At 28.7% G+C, this 14,899-nt stretch overlaps 1 protein-coding gene and 2 long non-coding RNA genes across 6 annotated transcripts; 1 reads left to right on the forward strand and 2 right to left on the reverse strand.

Annotated features, from left to right (window-relative positions):
- The first annotated feature begins 717 nt into the window (after positions 1-717).
- LOC136782995 (uncharacterized) lies at positions 718-2,673 on the forward strand. Of its 2 annotated transcripts, none has more exons than XR_010824201.1 (3): positions 718-1,242; positions 1,324-1,509; positions 2,103-2,673. It is a non-coding gene; the product is annotated as an uncharacterized lncRNA (long non-coding RNA). The 2 variants fall into 2 exon arrangements; XR_010824200.1 differs by having other exon boundaries at positions 861-898; positions 964-1,509.
- A 41-nt stretch (positions 2,674-2,714) lies between these two features.
- LOC136782973 (uncharacterized) lies at positions 2,715-4,892 on the reverse strand. Its single transcript, XM_066742752.1, has 5 exons — positions 4,792-4,892; positions 4,359-4,710; positions 4,069-4,269; positions 2,901-3,990; positions 2,715-2,836 (listed from the first exon to the last, which is right to left on the reverse strand). The coding sequence occupies exons 1-4, from the start codon at positions 4,890-4,892 to the stop codon at positions 3,607-3,609; spliced, it is 1,038 nt and encodes a 345-aa protein (XP_066598849.1). The 3' UTR covers positions 2,715-2,836; positions 2,901-3,606.
- Positions 4,893-4,940: 48 nt separating this feature from the next.
- On the reverse strand, positions 4,941-7,661 carry LOC136783005 (uncharacterized). 3 transcript variants are annotated; one of them, XR_010824209.1, is made up of 5 exons: positions 7,137-7,661; positions 6,870-7,055; positions 5,938-6,276; positions 5,775-5,843; positions 4,941-4,989 (listed from the first exon to the last, which is right to left on the reverse strand). It is a non-coding gene; the product is annotated as an uncharacterized lncRNA (long non-coding RNA). The 3 variants fall into 3 exon arrangements; XR_010824208.1 differs by having other exon boundaries at positions 6,870-7,415; positions 7,481-7,518; XR_010824207.1 differs by having other exon boundaries at positions 6,870-7,661.
- Between the last annotated feature and the right edge of the window lie 7,238 nt (positions 7,662-14,899).

Here is a 14,899-nt window from a genome sequence, read left to right on the forward strand (position 1 = left end):
AAATTTGTCAATTCAATTACTTAGCCGCCAACTTAATATAGGTAGGCAAAATAGTTCATTTGTATTTGCCCGCAGTTGTTACAATTGCATTTTTGAATTCCTAGATCTTTTTAAGCGAAAAGGGATATCACTTTAATATTTAATATGTCAATTGCACAATAATAATTCATCTGAATGTGGCTCTACGTGTGCCTCCTTTTCCTATATATATATTTAAAAGAATAATGAAAAATTTACCAGCAACCTGCAACAAATATTTTACACAAAGCATCGTTTTCCTTTGCATTAAGAAAATTGTAATTCAATTAAATAATTATTACTGACCTGACATTTATTGTTATCGCCAAACAACAATAACATGCAATCTGACAGTTTATATCAACGTTGCCGGATTGTGAATATTAATTAAAATATCCTCCGCTAGAGGTGCTAATAGGCTGCGCGAACTTTAGCCATTTTCACGTGACTATGTAAAGTGGATGCGCCTGACCAAAAAATTTTTAGGCCAAATGTCCGGTTACCATCCTTGACGTTGGTATAATGTATTTTGCCCGAAAAATTACTAGGCCAAAACGAAGATTAGGCATGGTCATCTAGAAAAAGTGTGAATATGACGTGATACATAAACTCCCGTCCTCGACTCTGGCGCACCCAAGTATTAAAGTTTTGAAGTATAATTAACTCAGAGGAAAGTGGAATGGAATATTTTGTTAAATATTGATATTATTAAAGGCTTGACAGGTTATTGCCATAAGATGGACGGAAGAAATACTGAAAATTGAATTAATAATTGAGCGAATGTTTATCAGATACGTATATGTAGTTTGGTTATTGAATTTAATAAAAGTGTATACATTGTGGAATATATTTCTTTGTTAAAAATATGTTATTGTTACAGGTTAACACGCAGGATTACAACTTTATTGAAGTGTGGAAATTTTAGTAAAACAAATAATGTTACAGGATTGGAAATAAAATAAAATAACGTTGAAATTATACGAATACATAATGATAAGCAGTTGACACAGAACAGTGAATAAAACAATGTATTAAAATGGATGAACTTTCAATGTACATTGATATCTGCTTTCTGATTATTAGATACAGAGTATATATACTTGTTTACGTTATGCTGTGGTAGCTTTACAAGGCTTCATAAAAATGATATTGCATTACAATCTCCATGGGAGGCAAGCTTAAATGTCATAGCTTGTTTCATTACAACATACAGAAAAGACGCAGGTATATGAATAAAGGTATATAATATAAACAAATTATTTCTATTCCACGCTCATGATTATTTTTTAATTTATTACACTCAAGGCAGCTTAGAAAATTAATAAAAAAAGGAAGGACCATTAGATCAATGCTTAAATATAATTATGACATTTTAAGCAGATTATGATAAAGATGATTAAGGTTAAAATGTGAGTGAAAGAAAATCATTCTATCAAAAAACTAATAAAGATGGAAAACATGCAGGCTCTATGACTTATACAAGATGTTAATGTAAGTACATTTCTTACCTATTTCTTATTTATCATCACATTAACATTAGGGTAAATCTAACTGTATAAAACTTGGTAAATGCGAAGATTATACAATTTGGGGTAAATAAGCGTACAGGGTAAACTTATGTATGAGTGCGCAGCATCTAAAAGTAAGCAAACTCTAAATATATTTTAACGTACAAAATTGTTTGAGTAATTTTAATGAAAACTATTTAACCATTAAAATAGTCACTAAGTCCAAAGATTAAGCTTACTTGCTCTTAGATATTGTGCACTCATACATCAGTTTATCCTATATGTATTTGATTATCAGAAGTTGTAAATTATTCACATCCATCAAGCCTTAAGGTCCAAGGCAAACCCTTTCGTTAAAGTTAACCACTGAATTACAGCAGTATATTTCATGGAAAGAGAACTATATTACTTCAAATAAACTTTAACTTTAAACGCAGAGTTTGTCCTCTACCTTATTGAAATATGTTTGATGTTCTAACTTTAATTTAGAGTATCTTTTTAATACCTACAACTAGCTAATCTTTTCCCATTTACTCTGCGCATTGGTGATTACATCATTTGTTAATATTATTCCAGGTAACGAAGGACTGTTAAATTATTCAAAGAGAAGTACGAACAGCAATATTCATGAATCATTGTTACAAATGACATTATGGATGTTCAAAAGAAACCAACTAATAATAAGAGTAAAGCTTTAAATTGACTTCTCCAGCCCATGAGCATCCAAACAAATGTATTGCAAGTTAACTAAAAAACATTAGTCAAGCAGAGAAATGTTCAATAGAAATTTTTGTGCATAATTTTGCTTATTGACTTATTTTGAACTTTACACATTGTTTTCTCTGTGGTCTTTTTACATAACTTGCTACTTCTCATAAAAGAAAATTGTAATTTCTATCTACATTAAAATTATAAGTGAGTTGCAATTTCTTTCTTTATATATATATATTGCAGAATTTAAAAATTTTTCGGTGATTTATGGCGTTATTACACTGTTATATACTTTAAAATAATGAATACATCATATAAGGATTAATTACTCGAATTTAAAGAATAAGGAGTGTATAGAAAATATATTTTTAAAAATAATCAAAACGTGTACAATACATATATTAAGTTAGTGTTTTATAAAGGTTGAGTATTATAATTTTTTTAATGTATTTAAATATATATTAATAATGTGGATATTTTAGATAAATGGAAGCAAATTATTTGGCCATGAAATTACCTATTCAATTTTAATATTACTGACTTATCTATTGGTCCTTGTTTTATAATATTAGTGGAGGAAATATATTGCAAATTATAATCTGTAACAGGAATTGATTAGAATGTTATTTTTTTTTGTAATATTTGCATACATTATATAATTACCTTTTTGTTGTAAATGTTTTTTAATACTTTTTATTGTATCTTCATTTTTATATACACTTAAAATTAAGAATTGGTTTATAATGTTATCATAATCTTTATAATTAGTTGTACGAAATTTATTCCATGCAATTTGCAACCACCTGTTATACCTTAATGACTTTTGTTTTATTATTGAACATCTTATTTTTTTACCATTTTCTAATTGTTTCAATTCTAAATTTGTAGATTTTATGACTTCTATTAGTTTAGCTAAGAAAAAATGTTGAAAAACAAGAAAATACTTCAATAATTATGTTTCATATGCCCCAATAGCTATGAACAATACTGGCAAGTTAATTTCGGGAATCAGATACTGGATCTTCTTTTCCTACATACATATGCTTAACAATATATTTAGGATATATATGTATGTACACAATAAACTAGCTGTAGAAATTTTGTGCACAACAGATATATATATATATATATATATATTGTGTTGTTGCAAATATAAGTGATTTATGCAGTTTATTAGTTTAAAAATGTACATGCCAAAAGTGATAGCATATGCAGAAACAGAAATTAATCTGCATTCTTTTAGAAATTGTCATGCCTATATATTATTTATGGCTACTAGGGTATATTAATTAATTCTGAAAGAAGAGTATTATATATATGTAATTAGTAATAATGATAAGTTAAAGATAAGAATATAATCTTTTAGAGATTATATAAATATTAAATTATAATTACAACAAAACTTAGGGAACCGTGGTCGTTTACGTATTAGTTTATTTAGCATTCTGTGATAACGCTCCTGAGAATTATTGGTCCTATCTGGAGCTTGAAAAACGCTTAACGTATTAGCGTTTGTTTTCTTAACCCACTGCCTTTCAAAGTAAATTAAAAATTTTGCTAAAATCTGTTTTAGCACTGGATCCTGTTCTATCCCATTTTTTATTAAGTAAAATCCTCTTTGTATATGCTGAGGCGGCAGTAATGGTAAATTATACAATTTTCGTTTTGCTACTATTATTTTACTACTTAAAGCAAGATGTGCAGCTTTTATTTGTTCAAATATTCCGCATTTTTGAAAGTATTTTCTAAGATCCTATACAAGTAATACAAATGAAATTAATTATTATATATTTTCATGCTTGTTCAAATACGAAAAATGCATATAACTTACATATGTGTAATGAAAATAACATCCTTGCAAATTAATTTCAGGAAATACCGTTTTAATAGAATTTTGCATTGCCTTTTCAAAATCACTAATGCATAAAATAGGTACAAAACTGCCTAACAGTTTTTCTCTTATTAAGTAAAAAACATTTTCATAATTTTTTTGCGTTTTAGAATTTGTTAGGACCCAAATAAATGGAAAAAACTAAAATAAAAAAGCCGTATATATTACATATTGAAAAATATGTATACAAACATTTCAAAATGTTAAAGTTAATTTGCAATTATTATTACCTTATCATTAACTTTACCCATTAGAGTAATCATTTGTTTGGCTTGTCCAATTTTTGGAACACACCTAAAAGTCCCGTCTACGCTTATAGTTGTACACTTACTAAAAGCTTTTATTAATATTTCATCGTAAAAAACTACTGAGACACACTCTCCTTCTTTATATTCTAAAGTTTTGATTGTATGGCTCTCTTCCCCTACAGGAAATGTTAACATATTTTTCCACTTTTCAGTAGATAAAATTATATTACAGCCTTCAATTTGTTTTACTGGAGGAGGATTATCATTTCTCTTCCATGAATTAATGGTATTTTTCATAATTTCAAAAGAGTTATTTACAGCTGCTTCTGGATGCCTACATTGTAATTAAGAAATATATTTATATTATGGATTTGTATTAGATTTACAGTCTAATTAATGTCGTTAGTTATTATACCTGTTTGCTGCAAAGTCATATGCCTCTTTTGAAGTTGATGGAGTTGATGAGACAGTATTAAAAATACAATTTCGAAAATTCACAGTTTTCTCATATTGCATCTCTTTTTCGTGATTATGAATTGATCCGCTAATAAAAACTGTATCATTTTTCAATTTTGCGGAGCCTTCGCAACCGGGATATTTACACTTTAAATAACTAAAAAATTCAAAACTTATAAATAGAGAAACTACAGGCAGCCATCTAAATATAATATCAATTTATATATGTATAGTATATATGTACGTGATTCTTTCGCCTTTCATATTATTATAATTTTTATTCACGTAATAAATATATCCATCAGGATATAATACTGACAAATTTTTCTTGGCAGTCTGCATTTTATTAAACTTTCAAATTATGCTAAACACTGTAGACACTATCTAGTAAAAACGTAAACGATTCCCTTCGATATGTAGCTCGCCAGTATTAAAAAAAACCCGGTTCTGACAGGTTTGACAATTTTCAAAAAATTAATAATGACTTGTTAGAAAAATTTGTGCACCTTTTATTCTAAGAGATATATTTAATAAATAAATAAAAATTCATGAAAGTTAAATGGGTATATAATGGAAAAACTTCAAAATGCTTGAATGAACTGTATCTATCATTTATTACAATGGCTATGCTGTAACAACTTAGTGCTAAGGTGGCGTTAAGTCACGATTAGTCAAATTCAATTAATGGTTGCGTTTCAAATTTTAAGCGCTAAGGTAGCGCTATATCATGATTGGTCAGTTGAATCAATTTGACCAATCCTGACACGTATTTTACCTAGCGCTACCATAGCGCTAAAGTTTTGAAACGCAGCCAATTTAACCAACCATAAAATCTTTTACATAGAACTACCTCGGCGCCAAGGTGTATAAATGCAAAAAGCTTCACCTAACAAAAATTAAAAAAAACCGATATTATTAGCAAAAAAATAATAAAGTACTCACAATCAAAATTCCTCTTTAAATATTGTATGCATATTTAGCATTATCAAACAAATAACTCGTTCATAGTCTCTGAAAAAGCACACATAATATAAATAATATAAATATAACTTACTAATTAAATTCTGCATTATATATATATATAAAGAAAGAAATTGCAACTCACTTATAATTTTAATGTAGATAGAAATTACAATTTTCTTTTATGAGAAGTAGCAAGTTATGTAAAAAGACCACAGAGAAAACAATGTGTAAAGTTCAAAATAAGTCAATAAGCAAAATTATGCACAAAAATTTCTATTGAACATTTCTCTGCTTGACTAATGTTTTTTAGTTAACTTGCAATACATTTGTTTGGATGCTCATGGGCTGGAGAAGTCAATTTAAAGCTTTACTCTTATTATTAGTTGGTTTCTTTTGAACATCCATAATGTCATTTGTAACAATGATTCATGAATATTGCTGTTCGTACTTCTCTTTGAATAATTTAACAGTCCTTCGTTACCTGGAATAATATTAACAAATGATGTAATCACCAATGCGCAGAGTAAATGGGAAAAGATTAGCTAGTTGTAGGTATTAAAAAGATACTCTAAATTAAAGTTAGAACATCAAACATATTTCAATAAGGTAGAGGACAAACTCTGCGTTTAAAGTTAAAGTTTATTTGAAGTAATATAGTTCTCTTTCCATGAAATATACTGCTGTAATTCAGTGGTTAACTTTAACGAAAGGGTTTGCCTTGGACCTTAAGGCTTGATGGATGTGAATAATTTACAACTTCTGATAATCAAATACATATAGGATAAACTGATGTATGAGTGCACAATATCTAAGAGCAAGTAAGCTTAATCTTTGGACTTAGTGACTATTTTAATGGTTAAATAGTTTTCATTAAAATTACTCAAACAATTTTGTACGTTAAAATATATTTAGAGTTTGCTTACTTTTAGATGCTGCGCACTCATACATAAGTTTACCCTGTACGCTTATTTACCCCAAATTGTATAATCTTCGCATTTACCAAGTTTTATACAGTTAGATTTACCCTAATGTTAATGTGATGATAAATAAGAAATAGGTAAGAAATGTACTTACATTAACATCTTGTATAAGTCATAGAGCCTGCATGTTTTCCATCTTTATTAGTTTTTTGATAGAATGATTTTCTTTCACTCACATTTTAACCTTAATCATCTTTATCATAATCTGCTTAAAATGTCATAATTATATTTAAGCATTGATCTAATGGTCCTTCCTTTTTTTATTAATTTTCTAAGCTGCCTTGAGTGTAATAAATTAAAAAATAATCATGAGCGTGGAATAGAAATAATTTGTTTATATTATATACCTTTATTCATATACCTGCGTCTTTTCTGTATGTTGTAATGAAACAAGCTATGACATTTAAGCTTGCCTCCCATGGAGATTGTAATGCAATATCATTTTTATGAAGCCTTGTAAAGCTACCACAGCATAACGTAAACAAGTATATATACTCTGTATCTAATAATCAGAAAGCAGATATCAATGTACATTGAAAGTTCATCCATTTTAATACATTGTTTTATTCACTGTTCTGTGTCAACTGCTTATCATTATGTATTCGTATAATTTCAACGTTATTTTATTTTATTTCCAATCCTGTAACATTATTTGTTTTACTAAAATTTCCACACTTCAATAAAGTTGTAATCCTGCGTGTTAACCTGTAACAATAACATATTTTTAACAAAGAAATATATTCCACAATGTATACACTTTTATTAAATTCAATAACCAAACTACATATACGTATCTGATAAACATTCGCTCAATTATTAATTCAATTTTCAGTATTTCTTCCGTCCATCTTATGGCAATAACCTGTCAAGCCTTTAATAATATCAATATTTAACAAAATATTCCATTCCACTTTCCTCTGAGTTAATTATACTTCAAAACTTTAATACTTGGGTGCGCCAGAGTCGAGGACGGGAGTTTATGTATCACGTCATATTCACACTTTTTCTAGATGACCATGCCTAATCTTCGTTTTGGCCTAGTAATTTTTCGGGCAAAATACATTATACCTTGACGTTAGCTATAATCCACTCGTGAGCCTATCTCACGAGTCGGTAACGTAGGGATTAATAATATCCACTGTTCGGTAGCTTCATACTTTTTATGCGGTATCTTGCATATGTAACGGGGATCTTCGTTACACTTTACAAAAACGCAAATTCAGTATAATGAAAGACGAAAGTACAGACGTCTCCAATGTTAAAGTAATTTGCATTATTGTTAGATTTTTCGATGCAGAAATACAACGTATTCGTTGCGCTTTATGGGATTTAATTGAAATTTATAGAGATGAAGATAGCAATGAAACATCAGAAAATTTATATATCAATATTATTAATTCATTCGCTGTTTGCAACATTCCTTTAGAAAAAATAACCGGATTTGGTTCAGACGGATGCAATAGTATGATGGGTTCACAGAATTCAGTAGCGTCTAGATATAGAAATGATTGTCCTAATATTACTATTTTTAAGTGCATATGTCATACTGCACATTTATGTGCGAATTATGCTTGTAAAACATTACCACGTGAATGTGAAGATTTAGGGCGCAATATTTATAATTTTTTTAAACTTAGTAGTAAGCGGCAACACCAATTTAAGGAATTTCAAATTTTGTTGGATGCTGAAGTGCATAAAATGTTATATAGTGCTCAAACGCGATGGCTTTCATTAAAAGCAGTTGTAGATCGAATTATAGAGCAATGGGAGCCTCTTCAAATGTATTTCACACAGTTGTGGGAAGAACAGCATTTACCAGCTGCAGAGATAATTTACTCATCCATAACTAATCCATTCGTGAAATGTTATTATTTGTTCTTAGAATGGGTATTACTAAAATTTACAAAATTTAATTTACTATTTCACTCTGAACAAGTTATTATTCCATTACTTTACAATCAAGCAGCAGAATTATTTAAAGATATTCTAATTTGTTATATGGACAATAGCTATGTTCTCAGCACGAATGTGAAGGACATAGATCCTGATAACGAGCTTCATTTTCTACCGATAAATGAAATGTATTTAGGTTTAAAGGTACATACCGAATTGCAGAAACCCGAGATAATACAACAAGCGGATCATGTAGAGAATTTTCGTCTGAATACGTTTAATTTTTTGAAAGAAGCAAGCAGAGTTACAAAAACGTTTTGATTTGAATGATTTACGTTTGAGACATTTGGAATGTTTTATTCCTCACATTTATTGATCCCCAATTTCATGTAACGGTACCAACATTAACTTCTATTGTTGAAATGTTTCCTCGTAATTTAGATTCTTCCTCTTTCACCTGTCAATCAGTAGATGATGAATGGAGTCTAATAGCTTTCGCACAGCTACCACTCGACATTACAAATGAAAAGTTAATAGATGTATTTTGGGTTAAATGATTAAATTATGAAGATATTATGGGCCTACAAAAGTACAAGAATTTATCTCAATGTTTTAAACTTGTTTTGCTTACCTCATTCAAACGCTGAGTGCGAACGACTTTTTAGTAAAATTAATTTAACGAAAACGAAAAACAGGAACAAAATGAAGACAACTACATTAAAAAATAATTTGACTGCGTGGGAATGTGTTAAGAATAGTGGTACTTGCAAATTATTTGAATCATCCGCATATATGATAGATCATTGCAATCAAAGCATGTACAATTTTAATACATCAAATATAGATCATGAAAATGAAGGTGTTTCCGATGAAGATACAGAATACTTTATGCTGATGTAACGCCCGTTTCTCAAAATTGCCTAATTTACTCATATTTCAATTATTATCTTAGTTTTAAAAAGAATATATAAATTTGTAACTTAATCTATAGTTTTTATTTGAATATTCGATATTTGAAAATTCTTTAAATTTGTAAAAAAGTTATATGCTTTTAAATAAATAATGTTTATTCTTAATATGTTTTTCTTCATTTCATTTTCATTGAATAAAAATAGTATTTTATTTATAAATATATAAAAACAAGTAGCTAGATTTCATGCAAAAATTATTAATATTATGAAGCACTGTTGAAAATTTAATCAAGATCGGTTGAATAATTTTTAAATGAGCGAGCTTATGTTACTTCCTAAACTTTGAAAAAATATACATCACATTATTATTTTATTGAGTTTCTGTTATATGCATCATCATATTAATGACGAAAATAGCAGCTAATACAGCCAACGAAGATAGCCAAGACGCCAAAGACCGATCCTGTTAAAATGGAATTTCAGCTTATCAAAGTCTTAGCAAAGATAAATTTTTCTCGATTGAAAATTCTATAAAAGACATTACTCTTCATCCTAAGTAATTAATAATATGATTTTATGTGTACTCAGTTAATTGGCATACGATTTTCGTCATAAATCCTCAGTTTTGCAGGTACGGTACAAGGTTGCCAAGTCCGCCATCTTGAATAGTACTACGCTCTATAGTAAGTGAATTTTGATATAAGGAATGCAGACTGCACAAAGTATACTGCCAGCGGAAATACATCAGTAGCCATCTTAAATGCAGAACGTAATATATCAAAAATTATATATAGTATATTCACAGCCTGTCACCGTGAACGGCGTGAACGAAGACAAATGTTAGTATACGGAAAAATAAAGTGTAATAAAGAAATAAGGAGTAGTGACAGCTTTGATCTATCTGACAGCTGATGTACTTATGGTATAAGTGAATAAATAAAATAAAAATGCTTTTCCTAAATTGATTTTTAATTTTGATAAAATGGTCAAATGTAGCCATTAATTAATTAGATTTGGTAATAAATACAAAAAATGCGTTTTATTATAACAAATGAGTTGAGGTAAAATAAACTCAATGTTTTTATATTAATCTGTTAACAAATGCATTTTTTTATTTATTATTGAGTCCAATAAATTAATGGTTATTAAAAAAAAAATTCCTTGTAATGAAAAAAAAAATGAAAAAATTTTAAACTTCACCAAGACTCGAACACGAGCCCACCGCATGACAAACGGCAACCTTACCGCCTGCGCTACAGCGCTCACCTGATGTACCAAGAGCAAAACAGCCTTTTAAAGACTGACTACAATTCTTTCACTAACTCGTCATAAACGATCAAGAATTAGCTGTAATAATAAATACATTTATCTACATAGCATTATTGTACTAAATTTATTGTTTTTAATTTGAAGCATACATTTTGCATGAAGATATGATAATTTAAGGGTAACCATTCAGTACTCTATATACAAAACTATTCATATGCTCAACTATCATAAATTAATTAATATTATAATATTTGTTATATGTAGTCGAATAACTATGATAAACCAGCATATGAATAGTTTTGTATTTAGAGTATTGCATGAACACCCTTAAAGTATCGTATCTTCATGTAAAATGTATGCTTCAAATTAAAAACATAATAAATTTAGTGCAATAATGCTGTGGAGATAAATGTATTTATTATTGCAGCTAATTTTTGATCGTTTATGACGAGTTAGTGAAAGAATTGTAGTCAGTCTTTAAAAGGCTGTTTTGCTCTTGGTACATCAGGTGAGCGCTGTAGCGCAGGCGGTAAGGTTGCCGTTTGTCATTCGGTGGGCTCGTGTTCGAGTCTTGGTGAAGTTTAAAATTTTTTCATTTTTTTTTCAATACAAGTAATTTTTTTTTTAATAACCATTAATTTATTGGACTCAATAATAAATAAAAAAATGCATTTGTTAACAGATTAATATAAAAACATTGAGTTTATTTTACCTCAACTCATTTGTTATAATAAAACGCATTTTCTGTATTTATTACCAAATCTAATTAATTAATGGCTACATTTGACCATTTTATCGATATTAAAAATCAATTTAGGAAAAGCATTTTTATTTGCTTTGAGTTTTTAGGTAAACACAGCACCACTTCACTCGGATGACACGTAAAAATGTCACGGTTACCGGTAGTCGCTCTTCTTCTGACGCCAATGTTGCCTGAAGTCCAAATCACACCTATGCTCTCCAGGCATAGTTGTGTTTGTACCGCTTCCCTTTAAATTTTCTATACTGCTGCTGGCTAGCGCTTATCTTCATTTTTGTTGCTAAAAGCTTGATTCTGGCATCACTGCCGTGTGGAACTATTAGTTTGCTAATAAAAGCAGAAGCTTAATTTTAAGAGATTGCAACATATAGTAATTAATATAGATACAATTGTAAAAAGAAAACAAAAATTTTATTTTACATATATTAACTTTAAATAAAATCCCACAAAGTACTGTAAAATATCTAACATGTTATATTATATATCTAATCTGTCAGCTTCTTTATTTTAATATTCATCTCAATTATCACAGTTTGATCCTCAGCGATGACACAGTAACCACATTATGGTGAATCTATTCTTTTTTTTTAATGTTCGATCCACATAGCTTCATCCTCAGCAGTGATACAGTAAACACACGTACATTACTATAATTTAATCTGAAACAAAATCCCACAAAGTACTATAAAACATCTTACATTTTATATTATATATCTATTCTGTCATTTTCTTTATTTATTATTGCATTTACCTAAATTGCTGACTCATTTATTTTAATATCTGTCTCAATTAACACAGTTTGATCCTCATCAGCGATGACACAGAAATAACATTATGGTGAATCTATTCTTTTTGTTTTAATGTTCAATCCACATAGCTCCATTCTCAGCATTGACATAGTAAACACTTTACAATAATTTAATCTGAAACAAAATCCCAAAAAGTACTATATAAAATCTTACATTTTATATTATATATCTAATTTGTCAGCTTCTTTATTTATTATTGTATTTACCAAGTTTTTTGACTCGTTTATTTTAATATTCATCTCAATTAACACAGTTTGATCCTCAGCGATGACACAGTAACCATAATATGGTGAATCTATTCCTTTCATTTTAATGTTCAATCCACATAGCTCCATCCTCAGTAGTGACATAGTAAACACATTACTATAATTTAATCTGAAATAAAATCCCAGAAAGTACTATAAAATATCTTACATTTATATTATATATCTAATTTGTCAGCTTCTTTATTTATTATTGTATTTACCCAGTTTTTTCACTCATTTATTTTATTATCCGTCTCAATTAACATAGTTTGAATCTCAATGATGACACAATAACCACATTATGTTTAGTCTATTCCTTTATTTTAATTTTGAAAATCCGCACAGCTCCATCCTCAGCACAGTGACATAGTAAACAAATTACTATAATTTAATCTGAAATAAAATCCCACAAAGTACCACAAAATATTTATATCTTACATTTTATATTATAAACTTTATTGTTATACTTATCTAAAATGTTCAGTCCTTTATATACTTTTAAAAATTATTTTTTTGTACATTTTACAAATTTCGTCACTTTATTTATTCACTTATACCATCAGTATATCAGCTGTCAGTAAGATTAAAACTGTCACTTTATTTCTTTATATTACTTTATAACTTACGGTATGTATATTGTATGTACGATACAATAATACTAACATTTGTGTTGGCTCACGGACCATGCATTATGTATTTTGAAATTAGTAATTAGAAATATCTATATTGCGGTCCCTCTACAGTCTCTACCCTCTGACGTATTTCCGCCGACCAGTAGTATCAGCAGCGACTATAGCGTAGTACCCAAAATAGTACTACGCTATAGGATATGTCGCTTTTGGGTACTACGGTATAGTGATGGCGATATTTTAAAAAAGTATCGATATTTCGTATCGATACGTATCAAAAACGGAAGTATCGATACGTGTGAAATATCGAAATCAATGTATCGATATCTGATATATCGATGCTTATCGATTCAGTAGAATATTGAATTGTATTATTATTCAATATATATATATTTCTACTAGCAACTAAAGCCCGTATTCCCATATTTCTAGACGAACTACGAATACAGGATTTTCTCTAACGGCACTTTATAAAAATTTTCATGTTATTGGACTATGACAATTTTAAGTTTTAACTGCCGCAAATTTATCATATTACATTTAAGTTAAAAATTAAATATAACTGAAGAAGATCAGACGAAACAAAATAATATTTGTAAGGAGCTATGGAAGAAAATTAATGTTTCTGATTTTTTCAGACGGATAATGTATAGTAAGTGTCTTTTTGTCAAATAACATAATTCTGAGAGTTTCCGATTTGTAATTGGAATATTCCGATTAATCTAGCTGCAGTGATGCAACCAAAACCGAAGGCCTAGCCCAAAAATCACTAGATTCTCATCATAAACATGCCGCGATTATCACATGAGGATCTTGGATTGAGATTGAAAAGTTGATGGAGGCTTAGGCTTATAAGTGGCTCTATAAAATAGCTAAAAAGGTTTATTGTGTTTTTAAATTCGAACCAAAGAGAGAAATAGTAGAAATTTCCTGAAGGTAAAATGATAAACAATTTTTAAAAAAGTAAGAAATATGTAAAATAATATAATTAACTAAGTATAATTATAACTAAATGAAATTAATAAAAATATAATTTATTTCTCATGGTTAAATATTATAGCAATAACATTTTAATTTATCAACTAATTTGAACTTATATTTTACTTCCCTTGTTTAAATCTTATTATTTTTATGATTATTAATTTTATTTAGTTATTATTATACTTATTTAATTATATTGCAGCGCATATTTCTATTAAAAATATATAATCATATTACCTTGAATGAATTTCCATTATTTCTCATCATCCATTAAATTAATTTAAAAGCATGATAAACCAATCTAGTTAGTCTTTAGCTACGAGCAAGCCTAAACCTTCCATCAACTTCTCAATCTCCATTGGAAATCGAATTGTGGTTAACAAGAAAAGTTTAGGATAAGAATATAGGGATTTTTTGTTAGACGTTTCATGTCAATTGCATCACTGCAGCTAAAACAATTCGAATCCAAAATCCGATTATTTCAAAACCGCTCTGATATACATATGTATCGATTGGAGCATTTGTATCGATACTGTCCTATATCGAAAAGTAAAGTATCGATACAAAAATCGATGGTATCGTCATGAAAATATCGATACCGACAAATATCGATACAATATCGCCATC

This window comes from Prorops nasuta, unplaced genomic scaffold, assembly GCF_024137725.1.
Source record: "Prorops nasuta isolate Cenicafe-Biocafe unplaced genomic scaffold, Cenicafe_Pnas_1.2 PNAS00031, whole genome shotgun sequence".
NCBI classification, from domain to species: domain Eukaryota; kingdom Metazoa; phylum Arthropoda; class Insecta; order Hymenoptera; family Bethylidae; genus Prorops; species Prorops nasuta.